The 16,106-nt window shown below is 45.4% G+C and overlaps 1 protein-coding gene and 1 pseudogene across 4 annotated transcripts in view; both read right to left on the bottom strand.

The window, feature by feature from the left end:
• Nucleotides 1–16,106, bottom strand: part of CACNA1H (calcium voltage-gated channel subunit alpha1 H) — a 206,140-nt gene that overhangs the window by 24,728 nt on the left and 165,306 nt on the right. For 3 of the 4 annotated variants that reach the window (XM_061599729.1, XM_061599731.1, XM_061599732.1), the window contains exons 23-25: nucleotides 15,736–15,949; nucleotides 2,381–2,532; nucleotides 815–924 (exon numbers count right to left, since the gene is read on the bottom strand). In XM_061599729.1, coding sequence (XP_061455713.1) covers nucleotides 815–924; nucleotides 2,381–2,532; nucleotides 15,736–15,949 — 476 coding nt within the window. The remainder of the gene's footprint in view (nucleotides 1–814; nucleotides 925–2,380; nucleotides 2,533–15,735; nucleotides 15,950–16,106) is intronic. The other variant, XM_061599730.1, reaches the window with a different exon arrangement.
• Nucleotides 12,409–12,526, bottom strand: LOC133372159 (5S ribosomal RNA; annotated as a pseudogene).

Below are 16,106 nucleotides of genomic sequence, written 5' to 3'. Positions count from 1 at the left end.
TTTGAAAGAAAATATAAATTTTTGAAAGGAATTATTGATATTTTGAAAGGAAAGCGGTTTCACATCCTCCTCTGCTATTATAGGCTAGGCTTGCTTCCTCCCCACTTGGACCTTGGATTATTCAAGTGGAGGAGGAGGTAGCACTGAGAGAGAGAGAGTGAGAGAGAGCTGTACTGCTGTGCTGTGCGTAAATCTATAAAATAGCAATAAATTCGAGGGGGGGGAAATCTGCTGTTGGGAGAAAGCTTCTGAATTTTGGAGAGAACAATCATTCCACAAAGATGGAAAACATACGAGTCACTGAAAAATCTGGTGCTAAATCTGAATTCAGTGGAATTCTTGTCCATCCTTAGCTGAAGGCCATAAGCTGTCTACTCCTGGTGTAAAACAAGCATACCTATTTTTTCCTCCAATGGGTGGGGTTGGGTAGGATTTTCAGGGCTGGGGAATAAGGCACGATCCTGCCCACCTTTTGAGAGGAAGGGCGGGATAGAAATTTAATTAATTAATAAATAATAGTAATATTAATTCACATGGACGATGAGTTCAGAGCTTTCCCCCTGATCCTATGCAGGCAAATGAGATGTTATGCTAAATCACAGGTGGGGAAGCCAACAGGAAGACTCCTTCAGCAAGGAAGGCCAGTCAAACTGAATCCTAGACTGCTGGTTTGCCATTTGCTTGAGCATTCTTAGATGTGCCAGTTGATGCTCAGTTCACAAAAACATGTGCTATTTGTTATCAGCAGCACTCAGTTTATGCTCTGAGGCTCCCCTCTCCCTCCCCTCATTCAGCCCTGAAGAATTTTTCTAACCTGTCTTTGAAGAATCTCCGAAACCCAAATGCTACCAGCTTCAACATAGCTTCAAACACGAAGACAATGGTAAAGACATAGTTGCAGTATTTCAGTGCTTCATCCAATGACTGCGAGGAATCAAAAACAACTGTTAGGGTGAGGTTCTCCACAATATTTGACGCCCCTCCACACTCCATCTGGGGGGAAGGGCGGGATAGGAATTTAATTAATGAATTAATAACAGTAATAATAATTCACATGGATGATGAGTTCACAGAGTTTCCCCTGATCTTGTGCAGGCAAATGAGATGTTATGCTAAATCATGGGTGGGGAACCTTCTCAGTCCAAGGGCCGTATTCCCTTGTGGGCAACCCTCCAGGGGCCTTATGCCAGTGGTGGGCACGCCCAGAGGCAAACGTGGGTAGTGCAATTTATGTACCTTTAAAAACCTCTGTCCAGTTTCTACACATGTTTGCACATCCCTCTCTATTCTCCATTCAGACAAGAGGCACAACTAGAATTCCAGGACCCGTTCCAGCCAAGAGGAAATATTTGGGATTCGAAGCAGAGCCAGTGAGGAGAAGGGGTATGGCCTGTTAAGTCTTCTGAGGGCCAGACAGAGAGGTCTAGAGGGCCAGATTCAGCCTCTGGGCCTGAGGTTCTCCATGACTAGATCAGACAACACTAGGCTACATGGACCAACATTCTGATTCAGTAAGAAGCAGCTCCATATCAAGGCAGAAAGCAAATTCATTGATTAATCCAAATGGAACCTCCATGTTCTGGGACATTATTCCTCTCATTTACTAGAACCTGTCTTACTCCATCATGCCCTGCTTGTGCGTTTCCCAGAAGCATCAGGCTGACCACACTGACAGGAAGCCGGAATACGTGAAATCAGATGAAATTTCTCCTGGCGCACAATTTCAGTTATGGGGCAATCTAGATGTTACTCTGTACTTGTTCCAAGGGTGAAGAAACACATAGTGTGACAATACTGGAATGTTGGTAAGTTCAACTAGACCCTTTTTTTTTATAATAGCTGTGTTTAGCACAAGGATAGGGAACCCCAGGCCAGGGTCTGAATACGGATGAGAGAGTTCAAAGTCTCTTAGTCTGGTCCTTGGGACTCTATCCAGGCTGCTAATGCCTCTTGCTTGTCCAGATAGCAGACAGAGAGGGGTGTGTGTAGAAATTAACCTACCTTACAAAGGTGAAGATCACAATCACTGCTCCACCCAAAAAAAGTCCTCCAATCCGGGCTACTCTGACTGGCAGCAGGCAAAGAAAAACCTTTACTTGATTGTTAATGGTAGCAATCTAACTTATTCACTAAGCCACTTGGAAATAAGTATTATTCTATACCTTAACTATATATGTAAACACTATCTTATTTTTTATTGTTTTTTGGAATCTACTTTGAAAATTTGATGACCTGTAATGATTTCTTTTAAAGAAAAGTCTTTCCTAGGTTTGCTACCTGAAATCTCTGCTGAACTGGAGAGCCCAGAAAGCGAATCTTGGACCTCCTGTGTGCAAAACAAGTGCTCTATGACAGTGCTCCTCTCAAGTATTGCTTCTACCTTGGGTTGGTTGAAGTGTTCCATTGACATGGTGATGACATTGACTCCAATGATAAAGGTGATGAAAAGGTCCAGGTAGTGACTGGTGCAAAGCGTGTGGATGTATTTCCGGGCAGGACAGTAATCAGCATAATACGGTCGCCGTTGGGCTTCTGCAGAAAGAGACAAGTGGAAACATAGCCGTTAGCCCCATCTGCTGTATTTTGGGGTGCAAGGCATGCTGGCAGGGACAGCCACACTGTTTCCTTGCAGATGAGTGCATTTTATGGCACAAATGCCTCTCTGTTTTCTTTTTTTTTGGTATACAGCTGAGGGTTTCAGAGAGAAATGGAAGGTGTCAAGCCCGTCACGTAATGAACAACGACCTCTGGACACACATGACAGCGAAGGGTCTTGGGGAACATTCCTCCACCCACAAAGAAATTAAGCACACTTCCATCATACTTCAGAATTCCTGGACAGAAAGCGAAATCTTTCTGGAACACTTCAGGGCTGCCCTGTTCATAAAAACTACAGGTCGGGCAAGGTTGGTGCAAATCTTGTGAGTTCTTTCCTGCACATTTGGTTCTCATAAAAAATTCAAATATTCACAGAGTTGGGCCCAGAGTACTGAATGCATGGGTTCTGGTAGTTATGAGCTGTGTGTCTGAGCCATGGGAAACCACTAACAGGGCCATAGTGTATTTTTATGTGGCTCTGCTCTCTGATGCTGAATCCTTTTTTGAATGCTGAAGTTTTATGTTAGACTTCATATACTTAAAAAAAAATACATTTTATGATTATTACTGGGCTTTTCCTTACTGCTTTTATTGTCGGTAAGCTGTCCAGAGGACATTGCTATTGCGTGGCATCTAAACACTGTTAATAATAAATAAACACTGTTAATAATAAATAAACACTCTTCATCTTGAGAGCTGTAAGATGTAGAGGCAACCAAGTATTTAAAGAAAAACAGTGGGGCACGCAACTCAAAACAGGTCATTGTGAGAACTGTTAAAAACTGGCACCTAAGTTTTCATTTTCCCTCTTCCTTCCTCACGGCTTTTTTTTCTTTTGCATCACATTTTTTTTAGATTAAAAGATTATCTGCAAACTGTTCTGGGAACCTTTCTGGCTGAACAGCAAAGTAAAGTTACTTTAAAGAAACAAGCAAACTCTTCCAGGGGCCCTCGTGGCTGTTTGTCAGCCTCATGCTCCCTTGGCCCTTGACCTTTTCAATGCTTTCCAGCTGACGTTCCACTGCAAATTGTTTTGCTGATGTGAAAGACAACTGGATCAGAATGTACGAACTGAAATAATCAGATCAAGAGGAAACCAGATTGGTTGGCAATTCTTCAGCTATTAACAACCCCCCCCCCGTCTTTTGATGGCTAAAAAGGATGTTTTAAATGTCTTTTGCTTGGGGTTACCAATGTTTCTTCCAGCCGAGCAATTTGAAAACGAAGCAGACAGCAAGTGTTGTTCTTTTTCTGGCTGGGTGGATTCTAGCTTTCAACATTATTTGCAAGAGTCCCATAAATCAGCTCGCAGCAGACAGGCGGTCCGTGTGCCACAAGCGTGGCTAATCCTACTGGCCTCTGTGTCGAAAGCAGGGCTTTGGATTTTTATGTAAAAACAGGAGTGCAGCTGCGCGTGGAGGAGGACTACATCGCCGAAAATAGCTTTTCTTGTGTATCATGCAAAGAAAGGTGACAACAATTAAATTCTATTCAGGTGACAGTTTCCAAAAGCTTAATCAAGGGGGAATTGTCATTGAAGGTATTGGTCAAATACAGGCATTCTTAAAGCCCAGTCCTATGAGATGAGTACCTTGTAGGACTGGGTCGTGGCAGTGGCATTTAAACTTTCCCACTTTGGAAACCCTTTCTGCTGAGCTTTTATCAAGGAAATCCCAGCTGTTACAAAGGATTCCGGGTTATTCTAAGGCAGGGACAAGGAAACTAAGGCCCTGGGGCCAAATGTGGCCCTCCAAGCCATGACTCATATGAAGACAGGGTGGCCAGATCTGTTGAACCAGCGGCACTGGAGGCAGAGGTATTGGAAACTGACCCAGGCCTCAGCATCGTTGCTGGGTCTGAACGAGACCTGACGAATCAGGGGCCCTTGAGCAATCAGGAGTCCATAATGTCAGTGCCCACACACACACACACACACACAGACAGGACTGTCCCCCTCCATGAGCCTGCAGGGAATTATCTGAGAGGAGGAGGAGGACTTCAGGCCTGAAGCCTGCCTCTTAAAGGCCTTCTGTTTCCTGAAGGAATAAAGGGCTTTGAGCCAAGGCTTGTTGGGAGCACAGTGCTTACTAAGAGCTCTCCATGGTGCTGAAACCACCTGGCTGTCTTGTGCCCTGCCGGCTTCTTGTCAAGGTCAGGACAGCATGCTCTGCTACTTTGTGGACTAGCACAGAGCTAGCACTGAAAACCAGCCACTCTTTGCTTATGGCCATCAGCTGCTGCCTTGTATATTATCCATTGCTTGTTTGGTCCAACATATCTGCTTCTGGTCCAATCAGATAGGCAACCAGATTTTGAACCCTGACCAACTGGAGCCTGACCTTCACTGAGGCCTGTGAGACTCACAGGGCTGTGTGTGTGTGGCCCTGTGTGAATTGAGATGGGGCCCTAAAATGCACTCTGCACTCTCTAAAGCTGAAAATGGCAGGGATATGTCAGTAGTGGTGGTCAGGCTAGTTGCCCAACAGAATTGATCACACAGAAGAACTTCTGCTGAGCTCCTAAGAAGATATCCAAGGATCCCCAGAACAAAATTTGAAAGCTGCCAACTAGATTATGCAGTCCCAGATGATCATGAGTAGGGAATCTGCAGCTATCCAGATGTTGCTGGACTCCAACTCCCGTCAGCCCCAGCCATCATGGCCAATGGTCATAGATGATGAGAGTCATAGTCTTGGAGGGCCTCAGGCTTCCCACCCCTGCAGGAGAGTTATGAGGCAAAGTCATGATCAGCCCCTTCCTACTGGCATGACACAGTGTGTGGGCATGCTACGGTAATTAAGCAAGTAGGCTGGGAAAGTTGGGCTGATCTCTCAGGTGGGTTGAGAAGACAGAGGGAAAAGAAGTTCTCACAACATCTTCACTGTGTGGGGGAAAGGATGGAGAAGACCTTTCATCTTGGAGACACGTATACAGTAACACCCTGATGACATCAGAAGTGACGTGCGACACGGTACTCATGCTCTGTTCCATAATGCATGCAATGTCCGTTAGAAGAGATGCCAATTCATGCACTGCGAAAAGGTGAGGATGCACAGTGGTGTACGTCAGAGTGGCAGCGGCAGTGGTTGGGGAATGGTGGGCTTGACTCCACTCTTGGTTACAGTGGTGTGGTATCAAGGCCTAATCCCATGAAGGCCAAAGCATATGCTGTTGCACAAACACATATGAGACAAGTCTGGACAACATACGCTTCTAGATGTTTTCCTTTGGTTCAAGAGGGTTAAGGTCAGGTCTCACAGTAGCTTGATCTATGTGACTCTACACACAGTGGCGGCCTAGGAGTGAGTCTCTGGGTTAGGAAGGTTCCCCACCCACTGTGTGTTGAATGTGCCCATGTGGTCAGGTGCTTGTGTGCCTGAACCACAACTTTCACAAGCCAAGTGGAGAGATCACATGTAGAGATTTATATGCATATATACACCTGGTAATGCAGTACATCCCACAGATCATGTAGGGGTACATGAGCTTCAGAAACTCACCCCCCACATCCTGATGCTCATAATATTTTGCATGCTAGGCCAGTGTATGAACAAGCCCTGAGCTTTTTGACTAAAGTTATGCACAAAGGCTAGTGCTTGTGATTGATGATGGTGGGAGACTCTTACTTCCTACACCCTTGAGCACATCATCACAGACAGATGTGGCACACCCGGAAATGTCACCTGCCCTCTGGTGCCTAGCGGGACCTCATTCCACTGCTTTCCAGTCTGCCACACAACTCACTGCACCAGTACTGCCCACCATTCTTCCATCCGCCATTGTTTTCCAGAATTTAATGCAGGCCTAATGTTTTGTTGAAGGCACAGGCCCACACAAGTCCATAGGATATGGCCAATACTTTTGAACGGGCTTTGCACAACCCATAAATCACAGTGTTCACCCATGGTGCACATGGTACACATACAGAATTGATGCTAACAAACATTGGAGGCTGCTCCATTAGGGCAATTGGGATGCTGCCCCACCAACTTCAGTCTGGCCTCAGCCAGCCCCCCTCCTGTCTCCCATATTTCTTACAACCAGCCCAGGAAGTGGCACTGCCTGTCAGTGTCCTTCGTCTCAGCATTGTCCTGAGTGGAGCTGAGTGGAGAAGGATGGGGGCAAGATGAGGATTAGTTGCTCTGCCTGTGATTGGCCCTGGCTCCTTTGAGTGTTGGGCTCCCTGCCTTCTGCCCCATCCGTTCAAATGGACACTAGCTGCCATTGCTAGCAAACCCTAGCAGAACTTGGCCTCTTGCACATCCAAAGTGGCACGGGTTTGGGGCTGAAGGCTTTGGGCTAGTTCCAATGTTGCAACGCCACTTACGGAAAGGGCAGAGCCCTAAAAAAGGCACAGACAGGTGATGATCGGCTAACAGGCCTCCATGTCTCTAGAGTATCAGACCACATGTCCAGCTGCTCTGCTACGGAGTCTGAAATGCATCAACGTAAGTCAATGCTTAACAGCGGTGGGCATGCCTGCCGCTTGTTGGCAACGACAAGGGAGTTCTCAGGCATCCCTCTGGAGCAATCTATCCACCTCCTTGTCAGGGTTTCACCCAAAACCCAGGCATGCCATTTACATGGCTCTGTGGGGCTGGGAAACACGCAAAGCCAGTGTTAAATGCAACAAAGGCATGTCACGCAGGGCAGGGGAAGGCTGATGACAGAGACAGGAATAAGACGGTGATGTTTCGAGTGTTCTCGAACATTTTGCACATGTTAGAAGAGCGTCGATGACAGAAGATGTAAAATGGAGGGGGCGGGACCTCTGGCCCAGAGGCTGAATGCAGCTCTTCAGGCTTCCCTGTCTGACCCTCGGAACTCTTCCCAGGCCACAGGTCCCGCTCCTCAGGCCACACCCCTCACTGGCCCTGTTCCACACCCGGAATGTTTCTCCCTGGCTGGAACGTGTCCTTCAACTCTGATCAGGCCTCTTGCTTGTCTGGATGGGGGACAGAGAGGGGTGTGTGAAGGTGTGTAGAAACTAGCCAACTGCACAAAGGTAAAATTTGCATTAGCTGCCCCACTTGCTTTTGCCTCTGGCCCTGCCCACTGCTGGCCCCTGGCCCCTGGAGGGTTGCCCAGAAGGGAATGTGGCTGAAAAATGTTCCTCACCCTTGACATATTCTCCTTTCCACAGTGGGTGGAAGAACATACTGTAAAATGCTTTGATTTGGATTCCTGCATTGCGCAGGGGGTTGGACTTGATGGCCTTATAGGCCCCTTCCAACTCTACTATTCTATGATAATAGGTGCCCTGCTAGACTGGACCAAAGCCTATTTATTCCAGCATCCTGTTTCCCAAAGTGGCCAATCGATGCCTCTAGGAAGCCCATAAGCAGGGAATGAAGACAACGACCCTCCTCCAGTGTTGTGCCCCAGCAGCTGGGATTCAGAGGCTCCACTGATCCTGGAGGTAGCCTATAGCCAGCATGGCTAGCAGCTATTGTGCTGGACCAGATGGATCCAGCTGGGCTCTTCTTGCATTGTTTTAAAAGGGGGATTAGCCAAATTCATGATCTATCAAAAGCTATTGGCCATGACAGCAAAATGGAGCCTCTGTAGTCAGGGTCAGTATACTTCAAAATATCAGTTGCTTGAGGGCACACAGTGATGAGAGGCCCTGCATGAGAGTTTTCCACAAGAGGTATCACTACTGTTGACAATAGGGATGGATTGATTTTTTCCCCCTTAAAAATTAAATAAATGGCAAACTGATGTGGAATTGATGCACTGCACTGAACTTAACATTGGAGAAATCAGTAATGGAAATTGACTGAATCATGCATCCCTAGGGCCAGCAAGGGAGGAGAATCAGCCCCCCCCCCCATGTAAGCACTGGTTTAAACTCATTCTCTGCCTGTGTGTCTATTTTTGGCTGGGGGAAATCTGAAGTTCATAGTTTCTAACTTTCCTCCAACCGTCACTCTCTAAATCATTGGTTTCTTCTTGTGCACACAAAATGTTTGGGGTTGTAGTTAAAATGTTAGACTAGGAGCTGGGAGACCAGGGTTTAAATTTCCACTCAGTCACGAAGATCACTGGGAGACCTTGGGCCAGTTGTAGTCTCTTAGCCTAATCGACCTTACAAGGTTGTTGTGAAGATAACATAAAGAGGAGGGAACCATGTTTGCTAAAGTGAGTTCCTTAGAGGAAAGGTGGGATAGCACTGTAATCAGTGTTTTTTGGAAAAAATTGAGGTGCTGATGGACAGACAGACAGACAGACAGACAGACAGACAGACAGACAGACAGACAGATAGATAGATAGATAGATAGATAGATAGATAGATAGATAGATAGATAGATAGATAGATAGATAGATAGATAGAAGTACCATGAGTGCCAGCACAAAATGGCTCTTATGGGCTGCAAAAAGGAGGTGCTGGCACACCGTACTGGTGAGATGTTTTGTTTTAATATATTTTAAAGTATGTTTTTAAGATGTTTTAGTGGGTTTTTAGTGGGGTTTTTTGCGCCCTGGGCTCCTTCTGATAGGAAGGGCGGGGTATACATTTAATAATAATAATAATAATAATAATAATAATAATAATAATAATAATAATAATAATAAAGCCCTTATTTTAGTAAATTAATAAATAAAACCCCTCTATCTGGGCTTCCATTTGTGTGATGGTCAGGGAGAGAAAAACTTCTGGCAAAGAGAGACTGCTGCACTCAGTTGGTAACGTAAGATAAACCCGGTCACCTGCAAGAGGCCACCTCAAGTCTTACCAATGAGAGATTAAATTTGGGCACACAGATCAGCCCACCTGGCTGCTTAACCTGTAAGAGACTGCTACCGCCTTTCTGTGTGGTTAACAATTCCCTCAGAGGCACTAGATTTCTCTGGGGACCGCATTCAGACAAATAATTCCCTGGCATCCCTTCCTGAATGTTGGAATCAGTTCAGAGTGTACTCCACCTGAAGGAGATTGCAGGGAGACTGCCTTTACCCGCCCAAGGCAAGAGCATGTTGGGGCAGCCCAATGGGTTCCTTGATGCCAAAATGTCCTCCTTTGACGTGGTTTGTTAAACAAAGGTGGGGCCAACAGTTATGGGGGAAGATCCAGAGGTAAACAAGCGCTCAGACAATACAGACAGATGGAGAGAGGAGGTAAGCGGGCAAAGAAGTGGCCAAATGGTAGGTGTGGCCCCCTATGTTGTGTTCTGCTAGTCATCTGAACCATTTTGAATTGAGGTCCCTTCCATTATCCATGGAAGGCTCTTGTTGCCTTTCTCACCGTTACAGGGCTTCAACCTTCCCTAAGACCTGTTATGAAAATGGCTGACTCCTGAGAAGAAAGCAGTCAGGGTGAACCCGTATCCCCCTTTTGACCTGTGACCCATCTCATTGATTTCACCATAGTATCTTTCCCCATGACACCCCGTCCAGTTAAACACGCAAAAAATGTCACACAACTGTGCCAAACTCAGCTCATTTCCACAGCAAACCACAGACAGAGCACTGGCCATGGACACACACCACGGATCCACCACGAGGAAGCCAGAGAGCATCAGCCACACTTCAGATCTTTCTGAGTCTGCCTGTCTTTTTTTTTTGTATAGTCAAAGAACCTAAGAAGACACTCATTTTTTTTTTTAAAAAAAAACACCCAACCCCTTCATGATGGAAATACTTAGAGGAACCCCTCCACCATTCTTTGAGTCCTCAGTTATGGGAGGGGAGAGGATATGTTTGGATCAGGGGTGGGAAACCTCAGACCTGGGGGCCAAACTCCAGATCCCCTCATCCAGTCCTTAGGGCTCTCTCCCGATGATACACCTCATGAGCTGTAGTCCATGCCCTCCTAGAGTGCTTTTGCCTGGCTGCATGCTTGAACTGTGATAATGGTTCTCGCTTGCGTCGATGGAGGGGTGTATTGTGTGTGTGTGTGAGCCTCTGACTTTTGCCTAGCTAGAATGTATCCTACAGTACAAAAGTAGGTGTCGTATCTGTTGCTTCACCCACTTTTGCCTTCCACCTCCAGCATGTGGCCCTCAGAAAGTTGCTTACGTGGGAATGTGGCCCTTGAGCTGCATATGGTACCCCAACCCTGCTCTAAGGTCTCAGCTCAGGATCTTCCCTAGTCCCACGACTTGAGAGGCCCTTTTAACGGGAGATGCCAGGGATTCATAAGAGGCGCTAGAGGCCATAACATACCAGGTTTTCTTTTGAGAAACATCCGGATGTGACCCGTGAGATGAGAAGCCTGCCGCAAGGATTTTGACTAGCTTTTTGGGGGTGGCGGTGGCGTCAATTATTCCTTTCACCCAATCATTCTTATTTAAATATTGTTGCTGTTTTTCAAATTCACCGTACACTGCCTTAATTATGTTTTTATTCTCATTGCCTTGCTTTGAGCACTCATATTGTAGTGCCTTGATTTTCCTTTATGCTTCTATGGAGTCATTCTAGGTCATGCTTTTATTTTGTTGATGCTCATGTATTTTCCGTACCATGTATCAAATAAGCATTTAATTGCTTCCAGTTACAGTTGCAAGTCAGTGGTCCTTGTCGCTGGATCTGCTTTTGTACCCAGTGGGTTGTAGCACTGCAAATTCAAACCCATATTAATGGCACTTTCTGCATGTAAAGCATGCAATCTATGGCAAGGGATGGGGAGAAATTCGGTTCAGTTTTCATTTAAAAGCAAACCTACTACATTTGCACTTTTGTAAACAATACATGGACTGAAACAGAGCTATCTTTCCAAATTTGCACTTCTTTGAATTTTGGAGTGCAAGTAATGGGTACAAAAATGCATATGCTAGGGCTATTTATAAAAATGCATTTATTAGTAAAACCAGCATACAAAAATGTATTATAGTAGGGAAAATTATTTTGCAAACATGTATATTTGGCAGAATTGCATTAAAAATGTATAATATTAATAATAAGGGGGCTTAGGAAAAAATGACCTAAAATGCAGATGAATTTTCAGGAAGCTTTTCTATAAAATCACAAACTAATGTGGTAATGGGGAGAACAAGATGAGAATAGAATGCATTCCTTTATGTTATTTTCACTAAGGTAGTCATTTTCTTGCTCACTTTCCCCAAATATATGCATTTTTGTAAACGCCGTTTAGTTGGAAAACTGCATCGCAAAATTCAGATAAATGCAAATTTCAAAGGACGGCTGTGTTTCGGTTCTCATTGCGTTTCAGAACATTCATGTTTGATAAATTTGCCTTTAAATAATGAACTGAATCAAATTTCTTGCCCATCCCTAACACCAGCAGCTGCATTTTTGTACACAGTACTTTGCAAAATTAAGTGTGAACTTCACAGGATGGCTGCGTTTCGGTGCATGTATTGTTTTCCCTAACACAATGCATTTTTGTACATTATTTGTACTAATATATGCATTTTAATGCTCACTCTACCCCAGTGTATGCATTTTTGTACACACTACTTGGCTGGACAACTGCATTGGAAAATGCGCACATTTCTAGGGATGGCTGGGTTTCCGTTTGCATGTTGTTTCGGCAAGTGCCAATTAGTGAAGTTCTCATTTAAATGCAAACTGAATCAAATTTCTCCATCCCCTCTCTACCCCCAGGTTCCCCATCCCAGAATACACTGCAGGGAGATTCTGGACCACAATATCAGTTTGGGTTGTTCCTGATACTTTCCCCTCCTCCAATGAATAACCTTGAGCTATTATTTACGGCCCCATGTTGTTGTTATATGCCTTCAAGTCAATTACAACTTATGATGGCCTTATGAATCTTTTTTGGATATATTCATAGGGTTCTCATGGTAAGAGGTATTCAGAGGTGGTTTACCATTGCCTTCCTCTAAGGCTATGGGCACCCGGTAGTCACAGGAGGTCTCCCATCCAAGTACTAACCAGGCCTGACCCTGCTTAGCTTCTGAGATCAGATGAGATTGGGTGTTTTCAGGGTAGTATGGCCCCATAGCAGCTAAAAAAACCTTCAGCACAGGTATGCTGATATGTAGGACCAATAGACATATCGTAAGCAAGAAACTGTCCAAAAATAGGAGCTCCTGCATTCACTTCCCCCAGGGGAATGGATACAGGGATGGACCATATTGAGCCCCCAGCATCTTGGGAGTTTGAGAATGCTGGATGGAGGGAAGAGGTGGAGATTTGTGAAGTGTTTTCAAGACTGAAGCAGGTGGGGTTGAGAAAGACAAGTGTCCTTGTCAGCCCACCTAGAGGGTACATTGCAGGGGGCTGTGCAACGGAGAGGAGAGAGGACAGAGCCAGAATTGAAATGTAAATGTTGTTCTCTCGGCACTTTTGGAAGGGTCGATCTTAGATCATCCCATGCTTTGTGGTGCTTCTGCCCTTCTGAACTCATCTTACAGCTGCCTTTGGGCACTGGTCCCCTGGGAGCGAAGGCAGCGTCGATTCTCATGGATTTACAAAGGAAATGTTTATAAAGCACTTAGTATCAACTTAGCTGCTATTGGGAAAGATGAGCCTGAGAGAGTGTGATGGGGGGCATGTCACCTAACATGCCCCCTCCCTCTTTCTAAAAAAAAATGCTGAGAGAGAAACACTCTCTCAGATCAGCAGCTGAAGTGGCAGTAAAAAGCATCAAGGGCGATCTAGACTGCAAATTTACATTGGATTTGTATCTGTTTAGGAAGAGTCACAACTAATGTCTTATATCAGGGACGAGGAACATGTAGCTCTCCAGCTGTTGCTGGACTACAACTTCAATGGCCCCTGATCACTGGCCATCCTGGGTGTGGACTTGATGTGAGTTAGAGTCTCTGGAGTCCCTGTACTCTTGAAGGACACTAGGAAGACCAACGTACCTGTGCATCTAAGTGCCCACCTTTATAGATCTTTGATTGTGAAACTGTGGCCTCAATTGCATCAGGATGGGGTGTGTGTGTGTGTGTGTGTGTGTGTGTGTGTGTGAAACAAAAGGTCAACCCTGATTGCCCATTCAGGAAGGAAGAGGCGGGATGGCAGGAAGGAACACTGGGGTTTTGGGGTGCACCTGGGGCAGAGCTTGGAAAAGTTACTTTTTTGAACTACAACTCCCATCAGCCCAATCCACTGGCCATGCAGGCTGGGGCCGATGGGAGTTGTAGTTCAAAAAAGTAACTTTTCCAAGCTCTGACCTGGGGACATTTTTATTCATAACACTGTACCCTATAGAATATGAAAGGGCGGTGATCCCCAAAGGGGCATTTTTCACCATTGCTCCTACACTGTGGGATACTCTTCCCTCTGCTATACATGAAGTGTCACCTAAGATATGGCTGCAACAGACTTGTATCTATGATTAGAACCAAGTCCACAATCAACTGCCGTATGGAAGCACCTCCTATGGTTCCTCCCCATTGTAGCATCTAAAAAATGGTAAGGGATCTTGCAAAAGGTTGAACATCCTGCAGCCTGCCACAGATTCCCCCATGTGCCGTGCCATCTGCCCCTAGTGATCCCTTCCTGGTCACCCTGCCCACCGACACACCACGTTCCCCAGCTTAATGCTGGAACAGTTTGCTTCCCCATCCAAAGCTCCTGTTGGCCAACATTAATATTGACTATTTCAAGCATTTTCCTTCCCGTGATTGACTGTCCACCCACTGGGCAGATAAGAATATAATGTCTATTTTTCTGTTCAATACATTATTAAATTAGTAAGGTGGGGGGGGAGGAAGAGGGAGAGAGAGAAAAAAATCAGAGTTGCTGGAATGTCATTTGGCTTCCAGTTCTACTCTGCTCAGAGGGCTGCCTGGAGGCCAGTTCAATCTATAATCCATCCACTCCTTTACAGGGTGGCTGAATGAGCATCTCTTCTAATGGACTCCATCCTGGGGGACTCTGTCCCCCTGACCACCACCCCAGGTGGGAGTCTTCCCCACTCCTCCCCCACTCTGCCATTCCCCCCCATGCAGCATCTGTATGGCATGCGGGGACCATGCACCAAGATCCTGAAAAGAAAAGAAAAAAGACAGCTACTGGATCTTTTTAAAAAAATATATATATAAAAAAATCCCGTCACTGTTCCTTTAAAAATGTTGGTGATGCTTTAAGTCCCAGGGGGTCAGCATGGCGCCATTGGGACTTCAGACACAAGGCAAAACAGGGTGATGCGCATCTGGTGAACCTACTGGTGATTTGTGTGTGTATGTGTGTTTGTATGTGTGTGCGTCCAGCATGACGCCCTTAACCATGCCTCAAGGAACCTGCTGATAATTTTAACACAGGATAACAGTTTCTGTCCTCAGAAGCATGCCCCCTGAATTCATATACAGCACAGGCTGCTTAGATCCCCTCTACTGATTTCATTTATCTAAGAACCATAGCAAGCTGCATTATCCTGAGTCAGACCCTTGGCCCATCGGGCTCAGGACTGTCGACACTGACTGTCAGTAGCTCTCAAACAAGGGACTTGCCCGGCACACCGGAGATGATGAGGATTGCACCTGGGACCTTTTATATGCAAAGTAGATGCTCTACCTGAGTTCTAAATAAAGAGGTGATTTATAGGTAGCTGCCTTGTATCATCAGACTATTGGTTAATCAAACTCAGTAAGGTCTATATCCCAGTCTGCATCTGTGTTGGAATTATTTTTAGTTTTTTTAAAAAAGGATGCTGTAAAGATTTATTTTTAAAGATATTTTAAAGATGTTTCTAGTGTTTCTGTTTGCTGCCCTGGGCTCCTTCTGGGAGGAAAGGCAGGAAATAATAATAATAATAATAATAATAATAATAATAATAATAATAATAATAATAATAATAAAAATAATCAGTTCTCCGTGGACTAAAACTTCCATCATCCCTGACTATTGGCCATTCCTGCCTGGTGCTGATGGGATTCGTAGTCCTAGGCATCTGGGATCATTGCTGCTATGTATGCTCTAAAGGCTGATCCTGGATATTTCTGAGCTTTGGAAATATTATGTCAAGTGCAACGTAGGAGCTATTGGGGTGGGGTGGGGAAAGAGAAAGCAAACAGTCACCTCTGACTCTTAAAGCATCTCCAAAAGATGGAATGAAAAAAAAAAAGACTTCTTCCATCCCATTGTCAAACCAAAGCAAACCAAAAAGAAGGAGAATTTGGGAAAAAATCAAAATCAAAAACTTGCTTTGGAAGCAGGCAAGGCTCAGAAAGATTGCAATTGGTACCGCTGTCTACCGACCAGACATGTATATCGCCTTACTCCTGCGCTTTTTCTCCAGCCGCCGTAGGCGCTTCTCTTCCCGCCGCCGGGCCTCCTCCGCTTCCTGGTGCTGCCGGCACTTGTGGAAGTTCTCCACCACTACCCCGACGAACATGTTGAGCACGAAGAAGCTGACAATGAGGAGGAAGGAGATGAAGTAGAGGAGCATCCAGGGGTTGTGGTTCTGGCTGGGCTAGCACCGGAGGTGGAAAGGAAGGAGGAACAGGGAGAGAGAGAAAAACAATGTGGGATAAGCCCAAGATGGCTCAATGTAGCCCACTATCAGGACTGAGTAGCATGAAGCATAATGATGAGTGATGGGCAAATCTGTGGCAGTAAACACACTAGTC

The sequence above is a fragment of the Rhineura floridana genome, chromosome 17 (genome assembly GCF_030035675.1).
Source record: "Rhineura floridana isolate rRhiFlo1 chromosome 17, rRhiFlo1.hap2, whole genome shotgun sequence".
Taxonomy (NCBI): Eukaryota; Metazoa; Chordata; class Lepidosauria; order Squamata; family Rhineuridae; genus Rhineura; species Rhineura floridana.
The sequence above is the reverse complement of the archived record's forward strand: the minus strand, read 5'-3'. Positions and strand labels throughout refer to the sequence as shown.